Source organism: Camellia sinensis, chromosome 12 (genome assembly GCF_055761805.1).
Source record: "Camellia sinensis isolate YWXY chromosome 12, ASM5576180v1, whole genome shotgun sequence".
NCBI lineage: Eukaryota > Viridiplantae > Streptophyta > Magnoliopsida > Ericales > Theaceae > Camellia > Camellia sinensis.
Genome location: NC_138972.1, coordinates 115,372,769 through 115,393,638, shown reverse-complemented (window position 1 = coordinate 115,393,638; position 20,870 = coordinate 115,372,769). Strand labels below are relative to the sequence as shown.

At 39.2% G+C, this 20,870-nt stretch overlaps 1 protein-coding gene and 1 pseudogene across 2 annotated transcripts in view; one reads left to right on the top strand and one right to left on the bottom strand.

Moving 5' to 3' along the window:
• The window catches only part of LOC114286537 (ABC transporter C family member 4-like), a 573,165-nt pseudogene that overhangs the window by 97,416 nt on the left and 454,879 nt on the right, over positions 1-20,870 (bottom strand). The gene's annotated exons all lie outside the window — the stretch shown is intronic.
• LOC114295771 (peter Pan-like protein) lies at positions 15,526-19,800 on the top strand (the record flags this gene model as incomplete). Its single annotated transcript, XM_082897580.1, is given in 7 exon segments — positions 15,526-15,801; positions 16,327-16,435; positions 16,438-16,550; positions 17,348-17,440; positions 17,524-17,702; positions 18,314-18,504; positions 19,465-19,800. Coding segments are annotated over 7 exon segments (1,044 nt in total), but the record flags the coding sequence as incomplete, so codon positions are not given.

Here is a 20,870-nt window from a genome sequence, read left to right as displayed (position 1 = left end):
GCCATTCAGTCGTTGGTGTTTCAGATTGTTTCACTGCTGCAATGTTCGACTCGGCCATCAATGCCCGGTCGAGAACACCCACAAAAGTCGGTAATTTCAAAACATTTATCCGGTCAAGTATTGCCACATTAAGGCCACCTTCAAATTTTCTGGCCTTCTTATATTCAGTATCCACCATGTGCGGTGCATAACGGGCAAGTTCAGTAAATTTGGTTTCATATTCTGCAACGGACATTGTGCCCTGCTTTAGCTGTTCAAATTCAGTCACTTTTCTATCCCTGACACACTGAGGGAAGTACTTTTCAAAGAAGGACTCCTTGAACTGAGCCCAAGTCATAACAGTGTTTGTTTCACGGATTAACATCCACCACCTTCTAGCCTCTTCTTGTAGGGTGAAGGTAGCTAACAGTACTTTATTTGCTTCTGAACATGGGAACACTTCAAATAGTTTCTCTGTTTCCAGAACCCAAGCTTCAGCTTTTAACGGTTCAAGGCCTCCCTGAAAGGATGGCGGTTTCATTTTACTGAACTTCTGGGTAAGAGCAATAATATCCCCATCATTCACATTCACATTAGGTTCCGGCTGAACCGGAGGAGGGGGAGGAGGAGGTGGGGGCTGTTGGTTCTGTTGTTGCTCCAGTCTAGCAGTTATCAGTTCTATCATTCTTTCCATTCTTTCCATTCTTGCCTCGGTAGACGAGGACTCAGGTTCATTTGCATTGTCCATTTCACTATAAGTAGTTATAACAGTTTTAAACATAAGCAGTCATTTGTTTAACGGTTTAACACATTAGCAGATATTCAGTCACAACATAACCACACACTTAACATGCTCATGAGATGCCCTAATAACTTTTCTAGGACACCCTATAGCTCATTTGGACACGTGTGTGCGGTATAACTCGTGGTAAGTATCGCTCTGATACCACTCTGTCACGACCCAAACCCGGCCCTATGGGTTTAGCACCGTAACCGGCCAGTAATCCGAGATTACCGAAGGCCTGCAGAACAGTAATACAGTAAAACAGAGTACAGGGCCTGGCGGAAGCCAATACAGTAAATAAATAGTGTCCATTGAGCTGTGACAGTCTGTATGCAAAAAGGCTTTTCATACATTCACACATAAACAGTACAGAAAACATTCCGTCTGTACAAACAGTACGGTCTATACAAAACAGTAAAACGGTACAGAAGGAGGAAAAACAGACAAAACACCCCCAAGCCATAGCATGGCAACTCGGAACCTCGCAGTGAGGCACAAAGGCTGGCTTGACAAAACTGGAGTAACCCTGACGCCTCTAGCTGCGGTCTGGTGCCTGTACACCTACATATATATATGAGCAGTGAGCTAAAGCCCAGTGAATAACATAAAGCGTAAAGGGGTTTAGAATGAATGTCCTTACAGTATGAAAACAGTTCATTTCAATCAGTCGTTCAGTTGTTCAGTACAGTAAACAGTCATATGTGGTACATCCATTAGCATAACAGTAACAGTAGGTCTTGAAAGACCGAACAGTAATGATGGCCATCAATCAGTAAACAGTAGTGGTTCCACGAGGGAACCGACAGAGATCTCTGTAACAGTAACAGTAACAGTAAACCGTAGGTACTAAGGATGCCACAGTACAGTTCAGAAATAAAGGACATACATTCATTCAGTAATACCAGTTCAGTAAATAGTTCAGTTCAGTATTCAAAAGATATCAGTTGAACATATCTTTACACAATTGTTACTCACAGAGTTCTGGGCTACGGTATGCTAGAGCGTGTCCCCCCAGTCGCCAACCCTACACAGTTCACAGGTTGAACACACACTAAGCTACACAGTTGGGAAATAGCATAACTTAATCCCTAATTTGCCTTGGTGTGTTCTACAACGATATCCTCATCAAGATGTTTTAAACTAGGCCTAAAAATGCCTAGGATGGGATGAGGATGCAAAAATGCGATCAGAAAACAGTTACAGAATTTTCAGTAAAACAGAGTCCCGCTCGAGCTCAGGTTTCCCCGCTCGAGCGGTCATGCAACAAAGGTACACGCTCGAGCGTAAATTTTCCCGCTCGAGCGTACCGTAAAGTACTGGATGGGTGAAATCCCCGCTCGACGCCCGCTCGAGCTTGAGACATGACTCCGCTCGAGCGCCCAATCTTCCGCTCGAGCGGACTGTAAAACAGTGCAAGATGCTGGAAGCTCGATTTTCCCGCTCGAGCGGCACTTCCCCCGCTCGAGCGGACGACTGAAATCTGGAAATCCCAGATTCGAGCTCCAGGTCCAAAACCAAGCTCAAAAGCATCAAAACCAATCCTCTTGGGCCCATTTTCTGGAAAACATTTATAAACACATAGAATAACATGAATCAAGGTTCAATTTGAGAAATCAAAGCCCAAGGGTGTTTTATTCAAACCCAATTTCAAACCATTTCCTCAAACATGACATGCATGATCTTAAATCCTTTTCAAAGCTTCAATGCTGTTTCAAAAGAGCTCAAACCTTCAAAAACAAGATGAACTCATGGAGTATGACCAAAAGATGGACATGCGTGTGAGGCATTATGAACTACAACCTCAAAACTTCAATATATGTACATGCATGCAACAATTAAGCTACAATTCGCCATCTAAACCATGTTTGGCTCTACACTCCTTCAATATGACATAAATCATGCAAGATTCAACTTAAAACATGAATAAGAAGACAATGGAGCTACCTTAAGTCTTGTATTTCAAGAAGGGAGCTCAAATATGCAATCACTTCAACAATTTCTCAAGCAATTCCAAGCAATTCAAGATGAAAACCAACTCCTCAAGTCTCTCTCTCTCTAGGGTCGGTTGAGGCTCAAAATGTGAGAAGAAGTGTGGGTTTAATCAATACGTGGAGTGTTTACAAGGCTCATGTGTGTGTGTGTGTGTGAGTGGCCCACTTAGTGGCAAGGTTGTAATTAAATCCAACTCTTTAATTAGCTTATTTAATCTAATTTAATCATACCTAATCAATTTTCAGATAATTGTACAATAAAATCACGTAAATTACGAGGGTCACAGAACACTAACCGGTTTCAGATTCGGCCGCCGATAAGGCCTTCAATTAGCAGTTTAAACATATAAACATGAACAGATAATCAGACAATCAAACAGATAGAATGCAATTAACTAACATATACTCAGTCAATTCAGTTTCGATTTCAGTCAGTCAGTTCAGTACTTTTAATCAGTTCAATTATCGGTCAGTTATCAGTCATTATCAGTTCCGTTTAACAGTAACTGGTGATCAATCAGTCATTAATCAGTAATCAGTATGAGGGTTGTTACAATATACGAATGTGGGAAAGGTGTTTTTCGGTGTCCACACAGTCCTATCGTATTGTAGCCGGGGAAAGTGAAAAAATGATTTTTGGGTGTCCACACGGTCCTACCGTATTATAGCCGGCAAAAGTGAAAAAACGGATGGTTTTCGAAAATATTTTGGGTGCCTATATCCTGCCGTATAATAGCCGGCAAATGTGGGGGATGGTTTTAAAAAGTTGAAAATGGTTTTCGGAAAAAGATATGGTTTTTGAGAAATGATTTTTGAGAGTTCACTTCCCGCCGTATAATAGCCGGCAAAAGGTGGAATGTGCCATGAATTGGGTACCCGCTATCCCGTCGTATCAAGTTGGCAAAAGGTGGAATGTGTTGTGACGTGTGTTGAGGTCGGTGATGATATGTGTGACTTGTGAAATTACCATTTGATGCGTAATTTGATATGAAAGGGGAATGTATATGGAAATTATTTGAAAAGAATGGATAATGAAATGGTAATTGGATAAGAGGTTAGTGATAAAGAACTCACCGAGTTGTTTGTATCTATAAGGAAAAATTAAGAGTTGTTGTTTTGTGACTAATTGAGAAATTGAATTAAAAGGGTTTATTATCCTTGTGATATGTTGAATTATGATTGATAACACACATGTGGATATGATGTAGTTGTGATATGTTGAATTATAGTTGATAATGCAAGTGTGGATGTGATGTAGTTGTTAGATAAGTAGGAGTTGGGTGTAGGATAACAATTATTGACTATAAAAGAGATTTTGATTTTTACATTGAGGAGTTATAGCAAATATGAATAGATTATTGGGAATGTTAAGACGGAAATTAAATGAGGAATATTTTGGAATGGGTTAATAAATTTAAAATGATGTTGTTCCTTAATATATTTGTTTTCAAAAAGGATTTTATGGCTTTCTAATAAAAATGGATAGTTTTGATGGTTGAAGGTTTTCTTTACAATGTTCTAATAAATTTTGAGAAATAGGGACGTATGATATTTTGAAATTACAAAACATTACTTTACTATATTGTATCACCCTGCATGCATGATTATTTGTATCTATAGGATGGTTATTGTTTTAGAACTATGAGATTCCTACTGGGCAATTGTGCTCACCCCTTGTTGTTTTTTTTTTTTTTTTTTTTTTTTTTTTTTTTTTTTTTTAGGAAGAGAATTCGGATTGATTGGTTGAAGGGTTAGGAAGTTCATGTATATCTTGTGTGTAATCTCTTTGTACTTTGATGTTTGTAATTATTTATTTGTAACTCCGTAGCGGCAGCTTGGTATGTATTATTATTATTGTTGTATTCATCATGAGAGAGAACATGTACTATTATGTTTCTATTACTCAAGGGTAATAGATATTTTTAATTTAAAAAAAAAAGAACCTAAATTTATGAGCTTTTGGTAATGTTTTCGAGTAATTAAAATTGGGGCGCGACACTCTCTCCTCGCTTTTTCTTTTCTGTTCTCACGCCTTTTATCTCATCCTCTCCATCTGGCGCCGATCAGAGTCAAATTTGCATCCTCGGAGTAGTCTACCATCTCCGAAAATGATGCAAATCAAAGTCGAATTTGCATCATCGAAGTAGTCTACCATCTTCGAAAGGGGTGCAGTAAAGGAAACTGAGATGCCATTGATTCCTTTACCTCTTGCTTATGATGTCCCAACACCCATAAGCAAACCCTTAAGCTGCCTCGTATGTCTTTTCCAAATAGTAAAATACTGAAAACAAATTACAATATCCGCGCGTGCGCACACACACACACACACATATATATAACACAAGAATAGTTAATGGCATCTCATCAGAGTACTGTTTGAATTGATATTGAATGGAATTGCAGTTTGAAAATTGGACATAAGAATTGTATTCTTCAACCATTGATTGGTTGTCTTTTTGAATCTTTGTTTCAAGTTGAGAATGAAAAGGAATGACTAGACAAATTTCTCTAGATTTTTTTTTTTGGAAAATTTCTTTGAGATCTCCCTGAAATTTCTCTGTGAATATTCTTGAGACAAGTGGTGAAGATGCCGGCGAGTGAAGAAACCATCGGTGCCTGAACAAGCAAAGCGAGAACATAGATAAAGAGAAAGAAGATGTTGACATTGAAAAAGATGAAGGTGATGAACTAGAGAATCCATATATAAATGAATATGTATGTATACATGTATATTAATGGCATCAGCTGGTTCTTTCTTATCTGTATGCTTCATTCTTTGGTTAAGTCAACACACAATTTTCTCTAGTTTCGTTAAACATAGAGAAAATTGTGAGCAAATCAGAGAAAATTGATCAAAATACAAAGAAATTTGTGAGTAAATCAGAGAAATTTCAAAACACATAAAAACTGAAAACATAGAAAAAATCAGAGAAATTGAACAAATTAGATAAATTTCAAACCAGAGAAATTTCAAAACACAGAGAAATTTGGATTAAAATTTCTCTGGAAAAATGTTAAGGGACCCCGACTATTATGAAAATATTGCATGTCCTTTATCTTTTAAAATCTTAATATCAGGGACCTTAAAAAAAGTTTCCCCTTCATTAACCACAAAATATTTTCTCGTTACCTTTCGTTTTTCATTTTTCCTTATACCAATAACTAGAAAATGCAGAAAAATATTTGCCCAAACAAAAACGATAGTTTATAGGAGGAGTTACGAGCCGGCGACTTAATTCCTATGAGGTCCTGACTCAAAAAGATTTAGCACATTTTTCGATTTTACCCTTGACATTTAGTCCAAACAAAGAAATCACTAAACCGTTCTACTCTCTCTCTCTCTGTCACAACTGCTAGAATCTCTCTCTCTTAACCGGTCACCGAAGACCACTTCTGACTACCGACGACCATCATCGACCTCCAATGGCCTTCATCATTGACTGCCGGCAACCATTACTGACCTCCACCAACTACCTCGGAACTTTGACAATATTTTTTTGTGTGGCCATTTTTCATCTCCACCATATCAATACCGCCAATACCTCCTCAAACAAGGTGGCAACAAGAAAAAAAGAGAAGAATAAGGATGAAAAAAATGAAAAAGAGAGGGAGAGAGATGAAGAATCTTTACCAGAAAATAATTCTTCACATTCGTAAATTAACACAAAGAATCAACGACAAATCTAGTAAAACAATTTATGATTGACACATTTAGTGATAAATTTAACCACTGTTTGTTTGTTAAAAATTACAAAATCTCATCGCCATCGTCACAAATCAACATAAGATTCAAAGGCATATTCAGTAATAAATTTATCATTGACTATTTATTAAAAAATTACAAAAATAAAATCTCGTCATTAATGTCACAAATCAACACAAGATTCAAAGACAAATTCAATGTTAAATTTATCACTGATAGACACATTCACTGGTAAATTTTTCACTGACTGTTTGTTAAAATATTATAAAAAGAAAATCTCGTCATCATCATCACAAATCAACACAAAGATTCAAAGACATATTCAGTGATTAATTTATCACTGATAGACACATTCACATAAATTCCTCATTGACTGTTTGTTAAAAAATTATAAAAAGAAAATTTTGTCATCATCGTTACAAATCAATATAAAGATTCGAAGACATATTCAGTGATAAATTTATCACTAATAAACACATTCATTAATAAATTTTTCATTAACTTTTTGTTAAAAAATTACAAAAAGAAAATCTCATCATCTTCGTAACAAATCAACACAAGATTCAAAGACATATATCAGTGATAAATTTATTAAACCCTTGTTAGCAAAAGATTTGGTTTGAGAGAAATAAAGAGAGAGATGCGAGATTTGGAGAATTAATGTTGCTTGTAGTCGTTTGGAGTTGATTTCATAGTAAAAACAACTAGATCAATGTAGATCTAGGATGGCGTATAGATTGACGATGGTATAGTGTAAATCGACGATGGCGAAGGTGGTTGGTAAATAGTGGCGGTGAATCGAAGTTGGTAAAGTATAGATCGGCGATGGTGAAGATGGTTGGTGAACGATGGTGGTGGTAGTGGCCGGCGAAGGTGGTGGTGGTCAGTGACAGACGACGGTGGTGGTGATGGTGAGTGGGTGGATGGCTATGGCCATGGCAACGATGGTGGCATTTTTTAGAAAGAGAGTGCAATGCCCTCAAAATAAACCCATAACTCATACATTCATGATACAAGAAAATGACAATACATTCCATACATCAGAGTGTTTAGTACAAAAGTATTACATGTTGACAACAAAAGTAAATGCCCTACGGGCTTACGACTTTCCAAGTCAACAATTGGGTTCAACAAAAGAAGAGTTTTAACTCTTTATACAAAATAAGCCCTTGGCTTGATTTACATGTAATACAAAAAGATAACACAAAAAGATCTTCCAGCCTCTAAGCCTTCCAAGCTACGTCCTTGGAGGTGGCATATCACCAGAACCTGAAAATGATGTCCCATATAGGATGAGCCAAAGCCCAATATTCAACACCTTGACCTATTACCGGTCATCCCATCTCTTTTCAAGAGGCAATTCACAACATAACTCAATATCCATTATCAACATGGTTTTCTTTGAATTTCAACAAATTCCAATACCATATTCCTCCATTCCATAACATATTCAATGTTAATGATATACTTGCATTTCTACAATACATTCAACATATACAATGTTAAATTAAACTTCCATTTTCAAGGCATATACAATAATACTTCCATAAACCAAAACATATATAATGTTTTACAACTTAAGACACATTCAATGTTCTTAAAGTTTATCAATACAACAAAATTTTCAATACACAGTTTAAACATTAACAAACAAGTTCGGATTTTTCTCACGGACTTCCAACTCGCGTTCCCAAGTGGCTTCCTCAACCCCGTGATGTTTCCACAAAACTTTTACCAAGGGTATCGTCTTGCCTCGCAAGACTTGATCCCTCCTATCCAAGACCCGCACCGGCCTCTCCTCATACGAGGCATCCTCGTCTACCTCTAAGTCGGTCCAATCCAATACATGCGACAGATCTGGTTCGTATTTCCGAAGCATACTAACATGAAACACGTCATGCACTCCGGACAACTGCGGCGGCAAGGCTAAACGGTAGGCAACCTCACCAATCCTCTCAAGGATCTCAAAAGGACCAATAAACCGAGCGGTCAACTTCCCACTCTTCCCAAACCTCATCAAACCCCGCCTAGGTGATATTTTCAGAAAGACGTGATCGCCCACCTCAAATGACAAAGGCCTCCTCCTACGGTCGGCATAACTCTTTTGGCAACTCTGGGCTGCAACAAGCCTCCTACGGATACGCTCAACTTTCTCCATCGTCTCCCTAACCAACTCCGGGCCCAACAAAGGTGCGTCACCCACCTCGGCCCAACACACTGGAGACCTATACGTTCGGCCATACAAGGACTCAAACGGTGCCATACCAATACTCGATTGGAAACTGTTGTTGTAGGCAAACTCCACTAAGGACAAGTGCCTCTCCCACGACCCACTAAAGTCAAGGACACAGCCTCGAAGCATATCCTCAAGGATCTGAATAGTACGCTCGGACTGCCCGTCAGTCTGAGGATGATAAGCCGTGCTAAAGGTCAATCTAGTGCCCAAGGCACTCTGCAAACTCTGTCACAACCTAGCAGTAAAACGTGGATCTCTATCTGAGACGATCGACACTGGGACCCCGTGCAACCTCACTATATCCCGAATATACAAGTCGGCAAGATGATCTACTGAATCTTTTACGCGCATAGGGATAAAGTGTGCCGACTTAGTCAACTGGTCTATAACTACCCAAATAGCATCACTACCCCGTTGAGTCCTCGAAAGACCTACAACGAAGTCCATCATGACATGTTCCCACTTCCACTCGGCAATAGGCAAGGGTTGTAACAAACCCGCTGGCCTCTGATGTTCAGCCTTCACTTGCTGACAAGTAAGACACTTAGACACAAACACTGCCACATCTTTCTTCATAACCCGCCATCAAAACTGGCGACCCAAATCAAGATACATCTTAGTGCCTCCCGAATGCACCGCAAGGCGTGAATGGTGAAACTCTCGGAGTACTTCCTCTCTGCAAGACTCCGGCACAAACAAACGGTCTCGGTACCTCACACTCAGGTCCGGATACACAGTCAAACCCTTCTCACCCTTCCCACTGGAGATTTTTTCCCCGAGGGATTCTACCTCAAGGTCACCTCTCTGTGCCTCTAACACTCGATTCACAAGTGTAGGCGGCGCAACCACAGAAAACAAGACCGTAGACTCAACAGATTCACCCAGAAGCAAATCAAACTCGCCAAGTGTACCCAACATTTCCCACTCCCGGATGGCTATGCAAGCAACATCACTAATGGATTTCCTACTAAGGGAATCAGCCACAACATTGGCCTTCCTCGGATGGTAATGCAACTCGAAGTCGTAATCCTAAATAAACTCCATCCACCTCCTCTGCCTCAAGTTCAAGTCCTTCTGTGTAAACAGATATTTCAGACTCTTATGATTCGAGAATACCTCAAACCTCTCACCATAAAGGTAGTGCCTCCAAATCTTCAAGGCAAAAATCGCAGCTACTAACTCTAGGTCATGTGTAGGGTAATTCCTCTCGTGTATTTTCAACTGCCGAGAGCCATAGGCTACCACTTTCCCCTCTTGCATCAACACACAACCCAAACCCTCTCGTGAAGCATCACAATACACTGCATAACCCAAACCTCTCTCCGGAATAATTAAAACTGGAGCGGTGGTAAGTCTAACTTTAAGTTCTTGGAACGACTTTTCACAAGTCTCACTCCACACAAATTTGACCCATTTCCGTGTCAATCTAGTCAAAGGCGAAGCTAGCCTGGAGAAATCTTTCACAAACCAACAGTAATACCCGGCCAATCCCAGAAAACTACGGATCTCAAAAACACTCTTAGGCTGTGCCCAATCTTGCACTGCCTCTATCTTGGATATATCAATAGACACCCCTTCCCCGGAGACTACATGGCCTAAGAATTTAACATCTCTTAGCCAGAACTCACACTTCCCAAACTTAGTATACAGCTTATGGGCCTTAAGCAACTCAAGCACCACTCTCAAGTGTTCCTCGTGCTCCTCCTCAGAAGGTAAATAAATCAGAATGTCGTCCACAAAGACGACCACAAAGCGATCGAAGAACTCCCGGAATATCCGATTCATCAAGTCCATAAACATTGCTGGTGCATTGGTGAGCCCAAAAGGCATCACCAGAAACTCATAGTGGCCATGCTGCGTACGAAATGCCGTCTTCGGGATATCTTCCTCCCTGACTCTCAACTGATGGTAACCCGATCTCAAGTATATCTTAGAGAAACAACAGGACCCTTTCAACTGGTTAAACAGATCATCTATACGAGGCATAGGGTACTTATTCTTAACCGTAGCCCGATTCAATTTCCGGTAATCAATATAAACTCTCAAAGCCCCATCTTTCTTTTTAGCAAAGAGGGTCAGTGCTCCCTAAGGCGATGTACTAGGGCGAATGAAGCCCTTATCTAGCAATTCCTGGAGCTGAATCTTCAACTCACTCAACTCGGCTGGGGCAAAACGATACGGTGCCATAGAAATCGGCGTCATACCGGGCACTAAATCAATAGAGAACTCAATCTCTCGACGGGGTGGCAAACTAACAAGATCCTCAGGAAAGACGTCCGAGTACTCACAAACCACTCTGGGTAACTCAATCTGGATCTCATCACACTCACTACTCATAAAGCTAGCGAGAAGACCACTAAGTTCACTCCCCCCTCGCGGATCATACACTGGTGGTAAAACACTACCAACCCGATCCCCCAAGAAATGAAATCAATCCCCGCTCAAGGTACATACAGTAACCCTCTGGCGATAGCAATCAATAATAGCTCGGTATGACGATAACCAGTCCATACCCAAAATCACATCAAAGCCCGACATAGCCATAACTACAAAAGAAAATGAAAGCCGGTGGTCGGCGACCCCAATATCACAGCCCCGACACCCTTGTTTCAAAATCATCTCACCCCCAACAGGTGATACAACACAAATAGGAGAAGCTAACTGCGCCAACTCCAACCCCAAGACAGATGCAAATGCAGCAAATATAAAGGAATGGGATGCACCCGTATCAATCAACACATTAGCAACCAAGTTGCAAAACAAAAAGGTACCTCCCACAACAGATGGAGTCGGTACAAGATCCTGCGCGGTAACAGCATACACACGCCCAGATGGCCTCTGATCTACCTTCTCACCTCTCGGAGCAAAAGACTGTTGTACAGACTGATACGATGAGGTTCCCTGATTGGCCTTCGAGGCCTGAACAGACTGAGCTGGCTGGTAACTCTGCCTCAACCCAGATGCACCAGATGTGCCACTCAATTGCGGGCAAAACCACTTCAGGTGCCCCGCCTGATCACACTGGTAACATGAGAGCGGCTGGCCTCTGCCCTAACTCTGGCTCTGAAGACGAGCCGAAGAAGAAGCTGCCCTCTGCCCTCCTCCCTTCTGCGGGCAAGCCGGAGACTTGTGGCCCAGCTGACCACATTTGTAACAAGTAAAGTCCCCCTAACTGCCTCTCCCAGAGCCTGAACTCAGCACTGGAAATGTAGATCTCACTAAAGCACCCTAGGACTGCCGAGAGTTAGAACCCCTCTGCCTTCTACTGTCTCCCTGGCCATCCTGACTCCTCTTTGAGCCCCTCATACTCTCCTCCTCCTCATGCATAATAATCTCCATATGGGCCGCAACATCTACAAGGCGCTCATACTCCTGAGTCATGGACCCCGCAACTCTCATCTTGAGCCCGGTCCTTAACTTCTTCTCAAATTCAAGACAACAGCGTTCTTCAAACGCCACTAACTCAGGAGAAAACCTAGATAAGCTAGTAAATGCGGCCTCAAACTCGGCCACTGGTGTACTCAGCTGCTTGAGCTGACAGAACTGATCCCTCAACTTCTCCCTTACAGTGGGAGACAGAAACTTTTCCTGAAAGGCACCAACGAAAGCCTCCCAAGTCCCTCCAATATGACCTCGCACAAACTTCCACCACTGACCCGCGTCTTCCTTCAGCTGGAAAGACACCAAGGTCACCTTCAAAGCCTCGTTTTCGATGCCAAGTATCTTAAACGTCTTCGTCATCTGCTCAAGCCACTCATCAGCCTTCAGTGGCTCTTTAGGATCACCCACAAACTCGTCCGGATTAGACCGAAAGAACTCCCTCTTCAAAAAAGAAGGCCCTGCCTCAGTCACATAGGCCTGGACTTGATTCTCAGCCTTGAGAATGTCCATAGATTCCCTCAATGCTCATGTCATCTCGCGGGCTAAGGCTCCTATGGCCTGTTGACCTACTGGCTCGGCCACATTGGCCTAACCACTACCCTCCTGCTGCGCCGGAATCTCATCCGGTATAAGCATCTCCTGCCTCCTAGGCCTACCACGCCTACCTCCACGTCCTCGTTCTGACATCCTAATAAAGGTAACGAAGAACATTAGCACATTCACAAATGTGTCGAAGCTATTTCACTCGCGTCCTAAAGCATTGGACAACAGTAATTCATTCCACGTAAGCACATAATCACATAAACACTTACGAATTTCATTTCCGGATAATGACAGTCCCGAGGTGTTGCTAGAGTTGCGGTTAGAAACAGCATTGATCAAGTGTTTTTCCAACAGGACTCCCAGAAACCCAAGGATCCAATCAACATCCTAGAAACTAAATCCCATACCCATATAGTCACATAAACATGTTATCACATAAATACATAACATTACACCTGAATCTCTAACAAGCGAGACAAACCCATTGTGGTACTAACCACTTCCTATGTACCCAAAATATTCAAACCCGGTACGCACTGATACCAAGTTGTAACGCCCTCAAAATAAACCCATAACTCATACATTCATGATACAAGAAAATAACAATACATTCCATACATCAGAGTGTTTAGTACAAAAGTATTACATGTTGACAACAAAAGTAAATGCCCTATGGGCTTACGACTTTCCAAGTCAACACTTGGGTTCAACAAAAGAAGAGTTCTAACTCTTTATACAAAATAAGCCATTGGCTTGATTTACATGTAATACAAAAAGATAACACAAAAAGATCTTCCAGCCTCTAAGCCTTCCAAGCTACGTCCTTGGAGGTGGCATATCACCAGAACCTGAAAATGATGTCCCATATAGGGTGAGCCAAAGCCCAGCAGAGATATACTAAACCAAATATGAGCAATAACTAAAACATTAGCATTTGATAAATGGCTAACACTTATAAACCAACTTACAACACAATCCAGTTCCATGACAAATATGTACATGTTTCATTCCACTTTCCTTTACTTAATCAATTCAATTCATAAACATGGCTCAGAACCTGGCCAAACAATAAACTGAGACCACATCTCATATTAAAAACACTTCCAATTATCCACAATTCGAATGAGACTACAACTCATATTAAAAACACTTCAATTATCTACGTTATGCAAACACAATTAGAATTTCAGGACTTTCACCCTGGACACTCCGGCCAACTTAATTATCAATGGAGTCCATCCCCTATCTCCTTCCAAACGGGTTTGAGAGTTCATCCCCTATCTCCTCTCAAGCCATGGAGTACATCCCCTATCTCCTCCCAAACAACATATATATATATATATATAATATATTTAACAAATATCATATACAATGATCAACTAATACACATATTCGATGTATTATTCAAACCGCCATATTCAATGACATATTCCACATGATTAGTTTCAGTTTTCCCTAATCAACATACAGTGTCTACAACAATCAAGACTATCCTCCACCGATAGCCCAAAGCAGTTATCTCTAAACGGATAATAAATTTATCAGACAGATAAAATCTCAACATTTTCATGGGTGAGTGATTAATTGATCCAACTGCACCAATCAATCTCATAATTTTCCAATTTCATGGTTTCCAACTCCATTTCATATTTCCCCAAACTAATTATACAAATTAATTTATCACATTAATTAGGGCATTTCCCCCCTTTTTTCACATATCAACCCTAAGGCTCAATTTCATCAATTTAACAACAATAATTCCATTTTCCACGGTCTCACATACACATGGAGTTTAACATTTGAAAACCCCCTTTTTATAAATTACAAATCAAACCCTAACTTTCCCAAAATTACCAAACAACACCACCTATCCAAAATACTCAATATTTATGTTAAAACCCATAGAGAGGAGTAGGTTATCCCTACATCAAATGAAGAGACCAAAAGGAGAAGATGATGAAAACTCGAGATGCTCCAAATCCAAAGATTTTCGAATCAAAGCGAAGCCCACACCGAGCTCTAACTTTTATACAAAGGAAATAGTGTAGGAGAACCCTAGATCAAGAGTTCTTGTAGAGAGAAGTGGTGGTTTAGAGAGACAGACAGCCGTTCTAGGGTTTGAGAGAAAAAAGAGGTGAAAAAGTGATGTTTAACCCGCTGCTGTCAACTGATATATTCGAGGCTCGCTCGAGCAAAGGAGTGGTTGCTCGAGCGACCAAACACAAAGAAACCTCGCTCGAGCGCACAAAGCCTCGCTCGAGCCAACAATTCGAAGCTTCAGGCCTGCAACCTAGAAGCACGCTCAAGTGAAGAAACCTAAAATCACTCGCTCGAGCGAAGGAAATCTCGCTTGAGTCAAAAAATGCAACCTTCGGGTCCAAAACTAGACGCAGACGCAAGCTCGAGTGCAAGACTTCTCGCTTGAGCCACCAGACACAACACTCAACTCTCGCTCGAGCAAAGGAACCCTGGCTCAAGCGAAGGAACCAAAATACAGAGCTCGCTCGAGTGACAAAAGCCTCGCTCAAGTGAAGAAGCAAAAATCTAGGCAACAACTATTGGTTTAAAACTCACTACCAACTTGTAACACACCTGCCCAATACATCCCAAAATTCGAATACTAGGAATTAAAGGACGGAAACAAGATATGCACAAAACCAACACCACGGAACCTAAGTCCGAAATACAATAATCAGTGTAGGGAAAACCGGGATCGCTATAGAGAGAGAAAGAGATATGGAGTGAGATAGAGAGAGAGGGTTATGGAAAAATGGTCAAAAAAGAAAAGTTAATATAAATTGAGAAAATTAACGAGTAATAAATCGAATGAGGGTATTATAGGCAACTACGGAGATGCCCTAAGTAATGAAAGATGCAAGAGTGCTTTTTTTTGGGGGTGGGGGGTTAATTCTCTCTTCTTTCTCTGCAACCAAAAGGGGTTCTTCGTATCATTTTTTGCATATCTGGATTGACTTTTGGTATCCAACATGAATTGAATCAGAAGAAGAAGAAGGTATTCATAAAGCCGGTTCTGAAGAAAAAGCAGCTGGATGTCGATCATATCACCGGCGACAAAATCCCAAGAAGCTTTGTATTTTCAAGAGGGAAGTTGCCCGGTTCTCTTAGACAGTTGCAAGCGGACTTGAGAAAGTTGATGCTTCCATATACTGCCCTTAAGCTTAAGGTAATGATTTTCTTCTATTCATTCATGCTATACAAGATGTAGCTAAAACAACTTCCAACAATTGTTTATGGCACAAGTTTGAATGTACTTTGGGACAAATTATTGCTGCCTAGAGGAAGACTTAATTGGCCATTTTGTTAAGAGATATTTACTTCTGGTGAATGCATTCGAAAATTTCCAATTTTGACCTTATCTTTTCAGTTCAACCACTCAGTTTGTTTACCCCTTGTGGTATCTATGGTTTATGGTGGCTATTATTAATGTTAAGGAATCAGATTAAATTAAAACCACTAGCTGAATGCTCCAAAAGAGTTTTGAGGTTTTCAAATTGAATGGGGTTGATAGGTAAGTTCAAGAACTAAATGGCTCCCACCCATTCTTAAGAATTTTAGGGTTTTCCTTTCATTCATGGGATAATTTCAATGATGATGCATGTTCAATTCTTGTATGGACTCACCATGTAATTCTATATTGTTACACCTACTATTTTTGAATTGGCTAACTTGGTGGTGGTTATAATTGCAGGAAAAGAAGCGGAATAATATCAAAGACTTCTTAAATATTGCAGGGCCCATGGGCGTTACACATTTCCTCACGTTATCAAAAACTGCCTCTGCACCATACTTGAGGGTTGCCACAAGGCCCCCACTCTAACATTTAAAATACAAGAGTACTCTTTGGCAGTTGATGTTGCTCAATCTCAAGTGTGCCCTAGATGTCCTCAGGATCTTTTCAAAAACTCGCCCTTGGTAATACTCTGAGGAATGCATACACTAAATCCATGCATGTGTCATGCATTTGCTTGTTTTCCATACTGTTGCAACTGATTCCATCTTAATGTAGTTTACTGAAAATCAGCAAACCTTAGCAGTACTATTTATTTGCAGTGTCCAAAGGGATATCGTAAATGGTATTTGGAAGTTTTGAACTCCTAAGAATGTCATCATGAACCAATCATTAAAATTCAGTTTAGATGTGTCTCTGGAATCTGTCATTTCCTTTCCTACCATTTGATAGAATGTTATCATGATGTACTTATTGTAATGTCTTAATGCAAAAGAACCTATAGGTCCAGCCCAACAAAGTGGGTAATGGTCCTCTTTAGGTATATCTGCAATTTTCTCTCATCAGTTAATTTATAAACTTCTATGCAGAGAAAAAAAAGGACATTTAAAATTCCTCAAGCCATATATATCAAGGAATTGCTTTACATATACTATGTAGTTTTTTTTTTTTTTTTTTTTTTGGAGGGGGGGGGGGGGGGGGGTAATGGTCCTCTTTAGGTATATCTGCAATTTTCTCTCATCAGTTAATTTATAAACTTCTATGTAGAGAAAAAAAAAGACATTTAAAATTTCTCGAGCCATATATATCAAGGAATTGCTTTACATAAACTATGTAGATTTTTTTTTTTTTTTTTTGGGGGGGGGGGGGGGGGGGGGTTATATATAATGTGCAGTTGGTGTCAAACTGTGTCAAGTTGTACATTTTCTTATTACTTGTTATTTGATCACTTGTACAAATTTTTTTAAATGACTTTTTCCAGATCGTTCTTTCTGGTTTTGGGACTGGGGAGCAACATCTGAAGCTTACAACCATTATGTTTCAGAACATCTTTCCAGCCATTGATGTTAACACTGTGAGTGCTGGAACAATATGAATTAGATGTTTGTATCAGCTGGAAGTAGTATTGCTTCTCCTCTTATATTGCTTGTGTTGCAGGTCAAACTTTCTTTGTGCCAGAGAATTGTGTTACTAAATTATAACAAGGAGACAAAGCTGATTGACTTTCGGCATTATTCCATTAGATTACAGCCTGTTCCTGATTTAAGAAAGTTTGTGCAGAACCATCAAGTTCCTGAGTTAGGAAGTCTTCAAGACGTGAGCGATTTTGTCACCAAGTGTGTGTCACTCTCTTTCTCTCTCCCCCTTGATTTTGTTGGCGGGAAGTCAAAAGTTGAGGTGAGCTGTGACTTAAGTGACTGACAATTTGCTAATCAGCCTGCTATAGATCTGATACCATGGGTTTAAGTATATACTTTTGTCTTTCATGTCTGTTTTCTATCATGGTTATCATAGCATATGATCAGCCGTCAAGGTCAAGTTATAGTAGTTTTGTTGGTATGTTATCTGATTCACTCAACAAAGCTTTGTCCCAATTACTTGGGTTGGGACTCAGCCATGCGAATCCTGTTTTTTCCATTCAGCTTGATCAAGGGCCACAATTTCAGTTAAATCACTAGCTAATGTGTTATCCGATTCAATATAATGTATAAAGTGATAACGGTAGAATAAATATCATCTGTATCCATATTAAATATCAAACAGTTCAAGGAAACCTTCTATGTGACTCGTAATTGTTTCTTAGTCTTTTGTGTGTTGTGATCATTAGAGGTATGATTACAAGGAAATCAGAAGTTAGGATGGTCTAGCTACAAATTGATCAACCAATTTTTAAATTTTATGTCAGTTTGGATGTTGATCATTCTTGCTCTCCTCTTTTCCCCTGAAGGGCTGGTTATGGATCAGAAAGCGAAGCAGATGAGGCAGCAACTGTAAGTCTAGCAAGTGATCTTGGTAGGGTTAACCGAGCTTCTACAAAAAGTGCTGTCAAGCTTCAAGAGAGTGGTCCTGGGTTGACTCTTCACCTCATCAAAATTGAGGAAGGATTGTGTTCTGGTGGAGTCATATTCAGTGAATATGGTATGTTCATCTTATATAACATTTTACCTTGTGTTTTTTCTACCGTGGAAAAAAATTTAGTATGCAAATCTATGAGATCATTCTCAAATTACAGTCCCACTCATGTTCATAGTAACGATCTTATTGGAGCGGACCAAGTAAAATTTTGTCCTTATTATATTCAGCTCAATATAAACCCGTTCTTGAACCAATTTCTTGGACTTAGTAGAGACTTCTGAAAAGTTTTGGTTGTATAGTTGATTTAGATTTTGTATATGGGTTGCAACCCCTTGGTGCCTTGTGTTATTATACTTATCCAAAAATAAAAAATAAAAATCAGATGAATCATATGATTCCATATGTGCAACTTATCTCAATTCTTAAACTTTTTAGTTCTTACCAGAGGTAATAGCTGGTAGTATTCTCTCTGCAAACCTGTTGTTTAAATGCTCATATGTGCAACTCATCTTAATTCTTAAACCTGTTGTGTTTCCCTCTAGCCATTTCCCCAACCTCACTGCTAACTTTTTCATTTACCTACGACCTGCTCTTGTTGGCTGATAAATTTTCCTATAAAATTTCATTGTGATTTGATGATTTTAGGCAGATTGCATACTTAATTCAATTGGCATGTAAAGCCACCCTCTCAAAGAGTAAATATCGAGTGCAATGGTGACAGCTTCCTACTAGTGTCACTGGCCAATAAAATACCGCAAACGGAATTAGGTGAATATTCCTTCTTGCACATGATATATAATCTCCACTACCGCTATAATAAATTTCTCCTTGATTTGTGATAATGTCACATGATATCACTATTCTACTCAATGTTTATGGTACTTTTTACACACAGGAGCACAGTACGGGAAACTCCGGTGCAAACTAGATCTAGATCTGAAGTTTTCAGACTCTGCTATGTGTTTAAGTTCCCCTCTTAGGCCTTTATTGCCCCCAATTCTTATATTTCTCTGTTCCTTCCAGAAAATCATGGTGGAAAGAAAACGCACCAAGAGGAAGAGGAAGAGGATGAGGAAGAAGTTGAGGAAGAAATGGTGGAAGATTAGCTCCCAGCTCTTTGTTTGTGGACACTTTGTTTAATGGTTGTTGAGTCGAGCAGTTAGGTGGCTCATTTTTATTTTATCTTATTTTTGTTTTTGGGAAACAGTTCTACAGGGTGCCAATCTTGATGAGCTTCCAATTTTGTCATTGAAGATCTAAATATAGCTTGATAATACCTTTTTTGTTTTCTTGTGCTCACGGAAAATGAGTTGTAGATTCAATTCGAAGAAAAGTGAAAGTTTTAAGTTCGATTATGAATATCTTAAATTCTATATTTTTTATTGAATTATTCACAGTATGTCGAAATTTAAGTTCAAATTTCAATGGGTTGCGCTAATTATTGTTCTGACATTGATGAGCAAGTCTTATTCATATGTAACAGGGACTGGACTGACATCACAAATGAAGCTTCAAATACTTGAAACCCTAAGAAATCTGTTGCTTTTCTTTTCTTTTCTTACACTATTGACATTAGTCCATTTCAAGCGAAGTTATTTATTTGCATTTCCTTATTTTGGTTGTATTTAGAGAAAGTAGTTTGTTGTAAATTGTAATCAATTATATTTTGTGTTTTATTAAATATATTCAAAACAATTAATTGTGTTTATTGCATGACATCTAACTATTTGTCTCCTTATTTATCTCTTTAATGTGGAGGCAAAGTGAATCAATACTTTTGATGCTGATAGATGTGATATTCTATTAAATTACGGACTTCGCTAGTAGTTTAGGGTAAAATTAATTAATTTTAATAGTTAAAAGGAAAAAATTATTGGTTGGTCTTGAGTGTCATGTATCTCATACTAATCATAATTTATCATGTTCTCTAATCACTTGACACAAATTTGTAGATCACACTTCCTTCATTAATCACAATACTATTAGAACAGCACGTGACGGTACTCCAAACCAACCAACAACTTCTCGTGAAAATGGAGTTATTGTACAAATTGATAGTTAAAAGTGTAAATAAATACAAATGTAATAATGTGAGGGAAGGCTAATTTTTTCTCTAGAAGCACATTAAGGCGTTGTTTGAGAACTAGAATTTTTAGTCAAAATATCATTATAAATTGTCAAGTTATTATTTACTTTTTTGCACTTTTTTTATTATAAAAAATTAAAAATTCACTAAAAAAAAATCAATCCCCAATCACTCCTAAGAATATTACAAATGCAATCCAAAAACAATCTTTTCATACCTACATATTCTTCATTCAGACACATTTCCACCCGACAATATACAGCAAAAAAAAAATAAAATAAAAAAGTTGCTAAACAAGTGTGTTGGATCTCAAAATTGAGCTTATTAACAAACTTCAAATTAG